Source organism: Xyrauchen texanus, chromosome 24 (assembly GCF_025860055.1).
Source record: "Xyrauchen texanus isolate HMW12.3.18 chromosome 24, RBS_HiC_50CHRs, whole genome shotgun sequence".
Lineage (NCBI taxonomy): Eukaryota > Metazoa > Chordata > Actinopteri > Cypriniformes > Catostomidae > Xyrauchen > Xyrauchen texanus.
Window position 1 is genome coordinate 30,610,539 of NC_068299.1, and position 14,318 is coordinate 30,624,856.

The following is a 14,318-nucleotide window of genomic DNA, read 5'->3' on the forward strand; positions in this document are numbered from 1 at the left end:
TCTATGCTGCATGGATGGTAAACAAGCTGACACATGACAATTGCACATTTGAAAATGAACTAGACAATGCCATATCAGATTCCTGTATGACGGCAGGGTTTGCATGCTTTGACTTGTGACTGTCTCAAAGGTTCAATTCCAGTATAGCCTATATTTCCTTTTTAGATTCTGCTCCAAGACAGTAGCCTACTGTATACTACAACACCAATTCCGATAAAGTTGGGACAGTATGAAAAATACTAATAAAAACTAAAATGAGTGATTAGTCAATTATATTCACCCTTTGCTATATTGAAGCACCTCAACCACAGATTATATGATGATTATATGATTTATTGGAAGGATTTGGGGTATTTAAACCTCTACAGTGCACAATATAGTAAAAAGACTCAAGAAATCTGGTCAAATCTTGGTGTGTAAAGGGCAAGACAAAACCTGAATGCATGTGATCTCTGATTCCTCAGATGTCACTGTCTTAAAAAACGTCATTCATCTGTAATGGATATCATGAACATGGGCTTGGGATTACTTTAGTAAATCTTTGTTAGTCAACACCATTCACCGCTGCATCCACAGATGCAAGTTAAGACTTTACTATGCAAAGCAGAATCTCTACATCAACACTGTCCAGAAGCACCACCGTTTTCTCTGGGCTTGGTCTCAACTTAAAAGTAGAACAGTTGAACCGTGTTTTTTAGTTCAATGAGTCCACATTTCAAAACGTTTTTGAAAAACATAGCCGTCATGTTCTCCGGGCCAAAGAGGAAAAGGACCATCCAAGCTGTTATTAGCATCAGGTCCAAAAGCCAGTGTCTGTATGGGCCAGGGGTGTGTAAGTGCTCGTGGCATGGGTAACTCGCACATCTGTGAGTGCACCATAAATGCAGACAGATATGTAAAAATTTTGAAACAACATATACTGCCATCCAGCACGTCTTGTCCAGGGACATCCCAGCATTTTCCAGCAGGACAACTTCAAACCACATACTGCCCGGATACAAGTGCATGGCTGTGAAAGCAGAGAGTGCGGGTGCTAGATTGGCCTGTCTGCGGTCCTGACCATCTCCAATTGAGAATGAGTGGTGTATTATTAAACACACCATATGCCATTGAAGACCCCGTACAATTGTGCAGCTGAAGAGATACATAATGGATGAATGGAGGAAAATTCCACGTTCTAAACTTAACAAACTTGTGTCTTCAGTGCCCAAATGCTTAATAAGTGTTATTAGAAGAAATGGAGATGTTGCATAGTGGAAAACACTCAACTGTCCCAAATATTTTGGAGCGTGTTGCAATCATCAGATTTGAAATAACTACATTAAAAAAAACTAACTATGAAATTCACGAGGTAAAGCATCATATAATGTGTAGTTGTAGAGCTTTCAATATAGCAAAGGGGGATTATAGGTTACAAATCACTCTTTTTGTTTTAATTCCCTTTTTTCTTGGAATTGGGGTTGTATATAAAATAATGAAAATGAATCATATGCTAATTTATAAAACATGTGAATAATGTGTGCCTCTTGTAAGATAAACATAATAGTATAAATGCTTCTGTTAGATTTTGAAGATGTCTATGTTGAAGATTAATACCTAGACCAATAGTGCTTGATGCTTTTTGATACACATGACAATTCTATGTATAGTATAGCCTAATGCAATTATATAGCATATGAGCAATAGATTTCATGCAGCCAGACAATATTGCCCTACTTAGACAATGAGTCTTCTATCACCTGAATTATAGCTTCATGTGTCTCAAAAGATTAATCTTGAAAGATTCTGTGTTTATTTATTGCACATTAGGTTAATAGGTTCCTGTTGCTCAGTGGGTTTGTTATTACTGTTGCCAAACATGTTATATTCCTGAGGTTAAAAGGATGCTTTGCTGCAATGGATTGTATTAAGAATACACAACTGGACTGCAACATTGAGTTTCTGAATTTGTCATTGTATCTCTCAGAATCTCCCAAAGAATAGCAGAAATCGATCATTGTTAAAGTAATATTCTGGGTTTAATACAATTTAAGCTAAATTGAGAGCATTTATGGCATAATATTGATTACCACACAAATTCATTTTGACTGGCCCCTCCTTTTCTTTAAAAAAAGCACAAATCTGGGTTCCAGTGAGGCACTTACAATGGAAGTGAATGGGCCAAACCGTAAATGTGAAAATACATGCGGTTTCAAAAACTATAGCTTCAAGACATGAATAATATGCATGTTAACATGATTCTAATGTGATAAAATCACTAACTAACCTTTTCTGTGTAAAGTTATTGTCAAAATTCACAACTTCGTTCCCATGACGATGTGATGTCAACAAACCCCAAAACCTTAAAATGACTGTAAAAATGACGATTTAAACATCTTTGAAGAAGAGAACAATTAATGTAAGTGCATTTACAAAATCAATTTCAATGGCTATTGAAAATGTAACATTTTAATTTAATTCTGCTCAAATGAACGAAATTAAATAAATTAATTAAAAAAAACATTCGTTCATTTTGCTGAACGAGACTCAAAGATTCATAACAGTAAAATTATCGGATCTTCCCATCACTATTATCAAGGCAAGCTTGCGTTCTGGATATCCCTCTGTTTCGCGTTATTTTCCCCCCACCCGTATTCTGGAAGATCCCGCCTCCTGTGTTCGGATTGGCTACTTAGAGCTAATTACAAGCGGTCTATGATTGGCCAGTTGAGAAGACGTTCATATAATCTTAGTAACCACAAACAGTGGGACATCATTTGAAGAAAAACGCAAAATCGTTTTGTCAAAAAAACAAAAAAACTCACATAGCGCTCATTATTCAGGACAAAGTGATATTTCACATATAACTAACTATTTTCTTTCCAGTACATTTATTCAGACGTTTACTTCTAATAAAAATAAAAACACAAATAGTTTTTCTACTGTCGGAACAACTGAGTGTCCGAAGTTTATAGAATCGATAACCATCCAATCAGAACGCGCCGGCAAGCTGGTGACGTATAGAAAACTTTCGTCCAATCATTTGACGTCTAAATATAGAAATCGCACAAACATATTCATATTCATGTTATGAAAAAAACATATATCGTCATCAGCCGCTGTATCGTCATCAGTGAAACTCAACCAACCTTGATTGCATGTGATTTTTACCGAATACCCGCCTATTTTCGAAGCTACTTTCGTTTCTACCTTATAAGAAGCACTGTGTTGTGACTGTACAACATTTGAACACGCTAAACGTACATTTACATTTAAAAGATAAACTAATATGTTTGTTAAATTCCAAATAACAAATGCACCTCTTTAAACTCAAGGAAAGTAATGTCAAAGAGTCCAAAGATAATTGGCTAAGAAAGCTGTCAGCTGACAGGAGACATCACTTTTGTGTGCGACAGCACCATTTCCACGTCAGTAAGTTTGCCTGTGGAGGAGATTACCACCAGTGACAGAATATTATCTACCCTACAGAAAAACAACAGGGCATGACAGCACCACGTGAAACTGTCTAAAATGTAAGCTTTTATTCAGAGCAGTTATTGCGTGGATATTATATGTTCTGTGACTAGTCTCTGACAGCCTGCTAAGCCAGTGGAAATGAATCTGAACAACATTTTGGATTCTCTGCCTCAGTGACAACAACAGTGTTTTCATGGCTTTCTGTTATGACAGCTGCCCGCGCGCAAAAATAGACGATCTTATTAAACAATAATTAAATAATAATGAAACAAAACGTGACGGACACGATATCGTATTTCACGCGTTCTTCTGTGTGGTTTTACTGCCGAATTAAGGTTGACACACAGCACGGTAGCTTGTTGACAGGTTAGATAGCTGTAGTATCTGTTCTGTTGTTTATTTGTTTGCAAGTCGTTTGGTTTCCTCATACACATTTCACATCCCTAAGTTGATGAACACATACAAATATGTCCATATTTTGATGTACTGCTGGCATTACATGGTCTGTTTTGGTTTTGACAGGCGATGCTAGCTGTCACAAGCTAGGAGGCTCGCCAAGCTTATTGGCCTAGTAATCAATTCAGCTTGAATCAACACCAACCTTTGCACATCATGCGACTCATTGAGAAACATTGCGGAGTATCCATTTGCAATCAGAGGACGGTGGCGTTGTTTATGTGGTTGGAAATGATGGACCCAGTGTACTTGAGGGCTGTCATGATGACGTTGTTCTCAGCAGCATCGTCATGTTGGATGTTAGTACGTGGCCATTAACAAGACTTATTGGAATACTTGTCTATCTAGGCTTGTTGTAGATTGTGCTTGATTACATGGATTGTTTGTGAATAGTGACTTTTAATAGTGGAGTTTAATTTTCTCTCATGCATTACGTACAGGTCTAGTCATTGGACTCAAATGCAGAGAGCAAAGATGCAACTCGTTCAACAGTACAGTTGGTTGTTTTTTGCCTTAGGGTGAATGCTTTAAAAAAAAAAGAAAGTTTTATCCCCTCTTCTCCCCAATTTGGCATGCCCAATTCCCACTACTTGATTACTACAATCTGGGTGGCCGAGGACAAGTCTGAGTTGCCTCCACTTCTGAGATGTCAGTCCATGCGTCTTATCATGTGGATCGTTGTATGACACCACAGAGACACCCATCATGTGGAGGCTCATGCTACTCTCTGTGATCCACGCACAACTTACCACGCACTCCATTGAGAGCGAGAACCACTAATCACCATCATGAGGAGTTTACCCCATGTGACTCTACCCTCCCTAGCAACCGGGACAATTTGGTTGCTTTTGACAGGGGTTTTCAACCTTTTAGGACATGCGCCCCCCTACATTTGTCTAATTTCACTTGCCAATAAAATACAAAAGTAATGCTTATGAATATCATTAACATATTACTTAAATATGCCGCGTATAGCATGCATAACCTTAGTTACATTGAAACATTAAATACATAAACTGTTTACTGAATTCAGTGTGATGGCTGAGCCTGTTTCTGAGAGCACATCATACCAATTTGTAGTTCAATATCCGACACAGCTAACAGTAAATCATCTTCCGCTGTCAATAAGCATGAGCGGTACTTGCTTTTGATGTAAGTAAATACTGAAAATGTGGCTTCACAGAGCCAAGTTGAGGAAATAGGCAAAAGAACATAAATTGCAAGTCTCACAAGTTCTGTATACTCTGTCTGACAGACAGAATTCTGACTATGTATTTTAGTCAAACAGTGCCTTCAAAGTGCGGTCACTTGAAAGTTCCAGAAGGGCATCCTGCTGATCTGATGACAGACTTTGACTGTCACAGTGGATTGGCTAGTCATAGTTTGTTTTTGATTTGTTAAGCTTGATTCTTTACGGTGAAAATAGTCAACCGGTCGCTTAGTCGCTCGCGTAAACAACTTCCGCTGCAGTTTCAATGGCTTTAAAAAGGTCTTAATTCAGAGAATGCGACATCCACAACGGGCAGTTACGCAAATAAATGTATGATGCAGCAGTTTCCTTCAGGATCTAGCACGATTCTTTTTTTCAGGCAACATGAAGTGGTTGTATTTCCAATAATTTACTGTGATAAACTCTTTGGCCTGTCTCTTCGGACTTGAGTTGAGCCCTTTCATCCTCTGGGAGTAAGCCGAAATGCACACGCAGCTCCTAATGAACTGGGAAGATACTATTACACATTAAAGCGGTAGATCACAAATATGGTGAAGTGCTGAGTTACTCCAAACTAGGGATGAGCATTCATCAATAATTTGGTATTCGAATATTTAAGATCATAAAAAACGAATATTTGAATATTCTATTATTTAAATGAAGGTAATAAATGAGAAAGAGACGTTGTAAAATAATGTTTTAGTCATAAAGGTTGCGTCACCATTAAAAGAAACAAGCTTCTAATTATAATCAAAACAAGCCTATACCATGTCCTGTGTTTTTTTTATTTTTTAGTATATATTTAAACAAGCAATGTGTGAAAACAAAAAAACAATAGAATGAAAGCATTAAGCTCACGCAAAGTAAAGAAAAAGAAACCGCGAATGAAGTAGACTGATGCATTTAACGTACGGGACTAGTATAAATGGCATATAATAGTTATCATGTTTATATTGTACCTCATGTCATGTGTTTGTTGAGAAAAACAAGCATATCAATGTGCTCAGTAAACTATACTCATTTATACACACCAGTTTAAATGATAGGATGTCCCTTACCTCAGCTAGCATAGTCTTTCTTGGCTGCCATGTTTGTTGTTTGCAGAATCGTCGCAGGGATTACGTTGCTACGGGGACGCTGATTTCTGATGAGCTGCGCATATGCGAGAGTAATGTGTACACCGCTTATCCAGTACGTTTATACAGGAACCCAGCTTTCTCACAGTAAGCCACATTCTCACAATAACCCGCTTTTCTGGTGTCCATCTGAACATACTGACAAAACCGTTTGCTCAACAAATGTGATCAACTTGTGTCCACACTCAACAGCGCCACCCAGTGCATTCTTTTATAACTGCCAGTTCTAATTTGTGTGTTCAGGATTTAACATTCATCTCACTGCATATATGGCCAGCAAAGCAAAACTTTGCAAAATTCGAATAGTATTTTTAATATTCAAATAATTATTGCAGAACGAATGTTCTAATATTCGACTACTCTTGCACATCCCTACTCCAAAGAAACAATTAAACGTCTGATGTTTACTGCCAAGTGCATCCAAGTTGGCAAAATTTATTTAGAAAATTGTCCATTGATAGATTTTTACGCTACTATTTGGAGCTGGATGTGATAACACACGCGGACTGTGATAAAGGCCTATATCATATTCACCCTAATGGTGACATCACACAAAACAACTAGCCTATTTGCATCAAAAAAACATTAATAATAGTACAAAAGAGCTAAAACCTCTATGAATTCTTAATAACAACTATGTAAATTTCCCCATAAGTTCCCTTTGACCTTGGAAACATAAGTAAATAATTCAAACGCAAAGCATTGTGGGTATTCCCCATAGCTTAAATTATATTTGAGTTATAATCATTTAAAATGTAGGCTATGGATTTATGAGAAAAATAAGATATTTGAGTTATGAGCCCAAAACTTGACATTTTAAGTCATGTTTAAGCCTAATTAAGTAAAAATGTATTTTTCCAGTAATGACAACATTAGGGTTTAGCCTAAAGTGTATGCAGTTATTAACATGTTTCTTGAATCACGATTAGGTAAGTTAATTGCAGCAGCCTTCATCACGATTATTTTTTGACTGATTGTGCAGACATACTTTCTGCATTATCCATTAATTTATCTATGCATTTAATCTTTAATGTGTTGATAATAGTTACTGAAGCTTCTAAATAAATATTCCAGGTCATCCGGATCCCCTTTTCCGTATGTGTCCTATTCCTATCCCTTATGCGACAGTACGTCTTTTAAAAATCATATGATTTCTGTGCTACATCTGCTTTGCACCCACAAGTCACTATTTTCAATAATGGAAGTCTGAGCTGACACTACGTGGTTGCCACATTACCTGATGCTTTGCACAGAGATTATCTCCAGCTTTAAGCTCTGGTCTGAGAATCAATGGGGAAGTTGAAAGCCCACCTTGAGCTGTTTCACTGGGATGACCGTTGATAATGTTCCTGTATCTCTTTTGCCATCAAACAAAGACATACTCTATATGATTGAGGTTGAGTTGACAGACTTTGTAATCGCATTCTGTTTTCACTCTAGATTCACGATGGTTTACAAGAATATATACATTGTTCAAGGGGAGATTTCTATTGTTGTTGCTGCTATCAAGAGGAACTCTAGATGGAGTACCCACACTCCTTTGGTAAGTTACCCAATTTAGTGTCATTACTAGAACATGGTAAGTGTCTTATACTCCAGATCATAAATTTGCATTGATTTTCAGCCTGACTGTCCTGACCATGAAGTCATTTATTGTTATAAGGGCACATTCAATGGATTTATGTTTCTCAGAATTAAAATTTAAAGGTGCACTAAGTTTTTGTTTATTTAAAAAGTTAGCAGGAGTGTGAACCGACACACAGTCCAAACAGAATAAGATACAATTTCCAAACGAGGGACTGATGAAACTAACAACTACGTCCTCCAGCTCTCACGTTGCGGCAGATCACAGATAAATGGCATGACATCAAATGGCATTTGTGAGTACACAGTGGTCGGAGAGAGCACGTGGCTGATCGTTCACAGTCAAGTGTGCAACAATGCACACATTTGTTTGGATTTAATCCAAGAATGGATTTTCTTAATCCGAGAAAACACAGAATAAATGTAACAAAACAGAAGATAAACAAAAATACTCTGTGTAAATGGCAGCACTTAATAAACATTCCTCCAGTATCCAGGACGCTGTATGTCATAAAAAGACCAAAACCACAAGTACTACTGGGACCAATGGGACTTGAGTGCACCTTTAAATCTTATAATAGTTATTAATCCATTACTCATTGAAATAACATTAATATATCAAATGTTATTGTTTCTGAAATCATAACCTTCCTAATTATTGCTAACCATAATGAAAAAATTACTATTGTGATTATTTTATAGGATGAAGAACAGGATCCACTTCTTAACAGCTTCAGCCACTTGAAAGAAGAACTGAATAAGATAAAAGGTTAGACATAATCTAATTCTGAATTACAGTAGATCAGTTTAAAGAACCATGTGTCTGGACATTTTTCTGTCCGTTTGGGGTCAATTATGTTTATCCTATCTAGTAGTTTTGTAAAAGTGGCTGTCATAGATTACTTTTTTGCTTGAGTACGATCTTCCTAGTAATACAGATTTGTTTGGTAAAAGTGTTTCAGACAAACAAAATAATAAATCATCAAATAAGTTTTTTTCCTCCACATTTTCTCACAGCGCCTTTTCATCTTTTCCTTCATGCGAGACTTTATTTAAACAAAACACGTCCAAACTAAACGGACTCATTTGGCATTCGCAAAAGTGCTTCTTTCCTGCTACAGAACAAAAGAACCTGGTTAAATTTCCAGCATATTTAACCAGGTGTATGCTAAATTTCCTCAGAGAAAAGGGATGGCCTTTTCAAATCAGTCAATATTATATTTCCATTGTTTAATACTGGGCTTTTATGCCACCTCGTAATTTTTGGGGTCCCATGGAAACTACGACAGTGTTTGTTCATTTTGTTAACCAAATGCCTCTTAATGAACAGGACTACAAAGGTAAATGTTATGCAACGATGTGCAATTGTTCCTCTGTTCAAAAAGAAATGAAAATTCCTTTCTTACTTTGATGCTCTTGGTTATGATTGGGTGTAGTAATCATGTTATCATGTTAACACAGAATCATGTTATCATGGAAATTTATATTTTTTAATATTCTATATTTTTATGATAACATCCATGTCATGACAGCTGATTAAAGACTTTTAAAGGCAACTTAGGTCGTAATGCCGACAACTTTGATAGAACTTCATTTTCACAATTCCAGTGACTTTTTTTAGTGACACCTATAGCTTGTCTATACAATTACAATAATAACTTTAGAACTTAAAGGGGAATTGTGTGTTTTTCTATGTTAAAATTGAACCCATAGAGTTTATCTGCTTGGCCGACCTATGGAAATGGAGTGTACAGGAAACCTTTTTGGAAACAATAACTTTTTTTTTTTTCATTTGTTTTGCTCCCATGAACGGTGCAGAAATTACACACTTCACCTTTAAGAGAATACGAGCAATAAAAACAAGGCCTTTAGACTCCCTGTTGGGTAACGGTGCAATATGTTTTCCTGACTAACAAATTCTATTCATTAACTGCTCTTTAATCAGGTATGAAAGTCCCACTCAGCATGCCTGGCCCGAGTCATCATAGTGAATTTCGGTGCATTAAGGAGGGGCGGGGGTGTTGTAAGTTGATCAGATGTGCAACAGCTCTCTGCTGTGTCTGAATGACATAATGCCTCTGTAATGGAAGCCCTGTATGGGGAGTCCTCTCTCTGGATAACACTGCTGCTCTGAGATGGACAAGAGCGCCTGTGTCTGGACCCAGGGAGAAATGTGCCAAACTCCCCCACTGACCAACAACAAATGCCCTGTTAGTTCTCTTGCACTGTCAAGTGTTAGGAGCAAGTGTTAGTTTTTATTCACCTACTTCATAGTCTTTCATAGATGATGATAGCGTGTTCTGCAAACCTATAGGTAGGATGGCAAAGTAATTAAGCAAGAGATTTCTAGAAGTATTGAACACATCCATTCAATTTAGTTTTTTTAGAGGGTCCCATTTGTGTGTTTTATCCCATGTAATATTTGGTATTATTTAGGTGTTTTCATGATCTTCAGCCATGGCTACAGGTTATTCTTTTGGTCTTCAACAAAATCTAATTTGCTTTTGATTTAAGCTACTCTATCTGTTGGACTAATATATGTTCTAAAAAACGCAAGCACCAAGTGGGGGTTACAGGAATAATAAATAATCAATTTTCAAGTACTTTTATTATGCTAGAGTAGAAAGGGTTTGATCATGTTAAAATGTCAGTGTTTTATCTTGGTGAACCATTAATTAAATGTTATGTGTATCTCTTAAATATTGTTGTGTGGGATTTAGTTGCCCAGCTGTCTTCTTAATGAAAGCCTATTAATTCCATTCACATTGTAGCCATTTAATCATGGCCAACAACAAACGCTACCGCCAAAGGAAATTTGAATTAGCCCCAAAGGTTTACTGGCCACTTTCGCTGGCTTGATAAAGGTTCCATTCTCTTTCCTCTGCACCAGACGTTTGATTGGCAGGAACATGTGTCGGATGGCGGCAGAATGCAGCTGGAAGTATATCATCTGCAGTTTTGGTTGGTTAAATATAGCAGGGAGACTTGTCAACCCAAGAGATAGATTGTTCTGGGAAAGGAAGTGTTGTCTCTTGTTCCATACTCATGTTGAATGAGACCATTTTAATATTTCCGAAACAAAGAGTTTACAGTCCCAGGTTTAGTACTTCTAAAACATTTGTTGGCACTTTTTCTCACACACCATACCTGATGGATGACACAAACAACGTATGGTAGGCAAGTTTCATTTGCCATACAAGAAACGGTCTGAGAAGTTATTTTCTTGTTTGAAGCAACAGATTAAATGAAAACCAATATTTTCTTGTTTGTTGTTGTTGTTGTTGTTGACAATTACTTTAAAAGGACCCTACTTTTATTTCAACAAATACAGTGTCTTCCCTGGAATTTCCAGATGTAACAGATTTATTAATGATTATTTCAGCTGGAGTAACTTGAACAAGACTTCTTGAGTGAGCTGCAGTGATGTTCAAGTAGTTGTACTGAGTTGGTGATAAGCAGAGCCATATAAAATGTGGGGCTTTGTCCAAATTTTTGGCTCTAATTTTGAGGCACAATTTGTGGAATGGATTTAAATATGGAGAAAGTTAATCTGAGCTGAGAGGACTATACTCCTATTGGTAGCTGAAAGCATAGTCAAATTAGCCAGAATATGAATGTAATATAGCTGTGTGGCAGATTCTTTGTGAGCCTGCTTATAAGTAATACACACCTTTTAAAGGCTTAATAGAAATAGAATAGTATCTAGAACTATTATTTTGATATGTTGGCTAATAGTAATATTTTTTGGCCAATTTACAGGTTGAATGTAAACATTACTCATCTCTGTTGACAGCAGAAGCCACTTGGGTGTTCTTGTTAATCCTGAGCCACACTGGAATTACAAACAAGCAACTTGAGGTGACAAATTAATGTCATTGCATTCTTGGGTTGGTGTTATTTTGGTGTCTGCTTTTAGTCTCCCTCCATTTTTCAAATCCAAAAAACACACTAGGTTTTGGTGGTATCAGGAAAGATCTTTTGGCTAGCTTGGTGGATGGCAGATCTGTAGATAATTATTTTTTTGTAAGGGAGATATTTGAGCTACAAGACATGTTATGTTTAACATTAAATTGAAAACTAGGATTCAGTATGAGGTCAAGCAATTCCCATGTATATTTCTGATATTGGCTCTACAACAAATATTGTACTTTTGAGGCAATAGGACAGGGGATGGAAACAGTGCATTTAATGAAGATGTCTCACCTGCCCATAGTATTCACTTTTTATACACTATTCAGCCCCAGCCTTAGTCCTTTAAAGCTTTGAATCTTTTTCTCACCCCTTTCCCCCTCCCTTTACATCAAAGGTCAGGTTTTTGACAAGTCTGCAGAGAAAGCTGACAGGCTAAATCCTCTCATTTTTATTCATACAAATACAGGTTTTAAGATGACACCCAGTAGATCCAATGCCAGAGCTTTGTTTGATTGACAACTCTCGCTTACCTTGTACTAGCCTTTTCTCTCGTGTTTTTTTTTTGTACTAAAGGAATTCAAATGTCCATCTTTAATAAGTCAGACCACACCATCCGATGGTTGGATGGCAACTGATTTTTGTAGTTAACATTATAGTGATACTTTGATCACGGGTCTATTCATCTCCAGAACAAAAGTCTGTTGAGGAATCCTTTAACTGTGCCTCGTTGATTAAGAAACTCTTTGTGCCCTTGACAGACCCTTAGGCATACAGTGTTTGAAAATATTATTTGCACAGTCTTGTCTCCATAAATTTGGGAAATGGGAAACAATCTGAAAGATAAGTTATTTTTCAGTGAAAATCTTGATGTCCATTGCACATTTGTCACTTTTTTCTTTTTTTTTTACTGAAATTTATTCTTGATATGTTTTCTTTAGATTCAACCTTGAAGTGTCCTTCTCTGTGTCAGTGTTAACACACATATGTAAAGTGTTCTGGAGCTCAAGGTCAAGTGTGTGAACTGTCTCAGACACACAGCTGTGTCTGTGTGCTGCCGGCCCAACAAGGGTTTCACCCGGGGCATGTGGGAATATCCTGCACTCTTGAGGCCCTGTGGACTCCTGCCATTTGACATCTGCATGTATATCATACCTAAATGAGCAGCAAGAATGCACTTTGGCAAACAGAGAGAAAAGAGCAGTCATAAGTTAGAGTAGACCGCCACATATGCAAATATGTTTACATTTGCTGGCATATGTTCCCAAGAAATGTCCCCAAGTGATACTTAAGTTAATGTGACCTGCAATGATTCAATAATAAAGCAACTTTTCCCACACTTAATGGATATATATTTTGTAAAGATTCCACTGGCCTGCGCAAAGTCCTCCCCTAGTGTTTCTATGAATGACAGTGTTTCACTCGTAGGTGACACTTGTTGAGCTTTGACGATGACTACATTTCACAAAACTTACAGGGAAAATGGCTTTATTATTGTTTAAGCCAAAGTGTGCTATTTCTTACAGAATTTCTAAAGGAATTGCAAAAATAAACTTTGGTTTCAAACAGTTTTCGAAATACCCAACTCTCAACGACCCCAACAAACACCCCCCTCTGGTGTTGATCAAACAGACAGATAGTCCCGCCTCCAACTCACGGCATTGGTGAAGTCAATGTTGTTGTTTCAAGCTGATGGGCTGCTCAAACAGAGGAATTATTATATCACCACAGAGACACAGAGTTTGCTGTTTTTGAGAAAAGTAACCTACAAATGGCTTACATTGTTGTTTTTGCAAATTAAACTGGATAAGAGAAAGTATTTTAACACAGAAAAAGTAACACACTCCAGCTTTAAGTGTCCCGTCTGGGCTTGATTTTTAAATAAATTCCCCATTTTCCTTGACTTGCTGATAAACAGGTGCCCACTAGAGATGGGTGTGTTTGTGAGAGAGAGGACTTTGACAGCTCTAAAGTGTATCAATCGATGGATTTGAGAGGCAGAAACAGCAGCAGCAAGTTTAACAGGCACCTCTCCCTGCCGGCACTGAGCGTGACATGCACAGCAAGATGCTCATAAGTTATAAGTCTTAATGATAAAAAAAAGCTTATTCAAAACACAGACTACGTAAGAAACCCGCGATTACATGAGACTTATAATTCTCTGCTTTTATCTTCGAAATGTAAAAAGGTTTGAGAACAACACTCGCACACACTTGTGCAAATTATGTGTATTGTGAAAAATGCTATACAAATATAAATGACTAGAGCAGGGGTTGTCAATCTTTTTGACATGGTGTGCCACTTTTATTACCTGTACCTGTATGCTGGGTTAGAAATCTCAAGGACTAATAGCTGTGTTTTCCTTATTAAATCACATGTTGTTCTGAAAGCAAAAAGAAACAAATTAAATTCAGAATGTAGGCTGTCATACACGCAGCCTGACCGAAGCAAAGTGGGCATGTTTACTTGCTTGATTAACCGAACGTGAAGCACTGCCGGCTCGTAATGCGCGAATGGCTTGCGCGCACTGTACGAGTCTGTTTGGTATACTTCAATCTCGTCACATT

The 14,318-nt window shown here is 37.3% G+C and overlaps 1 protein-coding gene across 6 annotated transcripts in view; it reads left to right on the forward strand.

The window, feature by feature from the left end:
• Nucleotides 1-3,394: 3,394 nt before the first annotated feature.
• The window catches only part of LOC127617629 (Golgi-specific brefeldin A-resistance guanine nucleotide exchange factor 1-like), a 110,351-nt gene continuing 99,427 nt past the window's right edge, over nt 3,395-14,318 (forward strand). For 5 of the 6 annotated variants that reach the window (XM_052089618.1, XM_052089620.1, XM_052089621.1 and 2 more), the window contains exons 1-3: nt 3,395-3,512; nt 7,699-7,801; nt 8,545-8,611. In XM_052089618.1, coding sequence (XP_051945578.1) covers nt 7,706-7,801; nt 8,545-8,611 — 163 coding nt within the window. In that variant the 5' untranslated portion in view covers nt 3,395-3,512; nt 7,699-7,705. Of the gene's footprint in view, nt 3,513-6,226; nt 6,346-7,698; nt 7,802-8,544; nt 8,612-14,318 lie in introns of all 6 variants that reach the window. The other variant, XM_052089619.1, reaches the window with a different exon arrangement.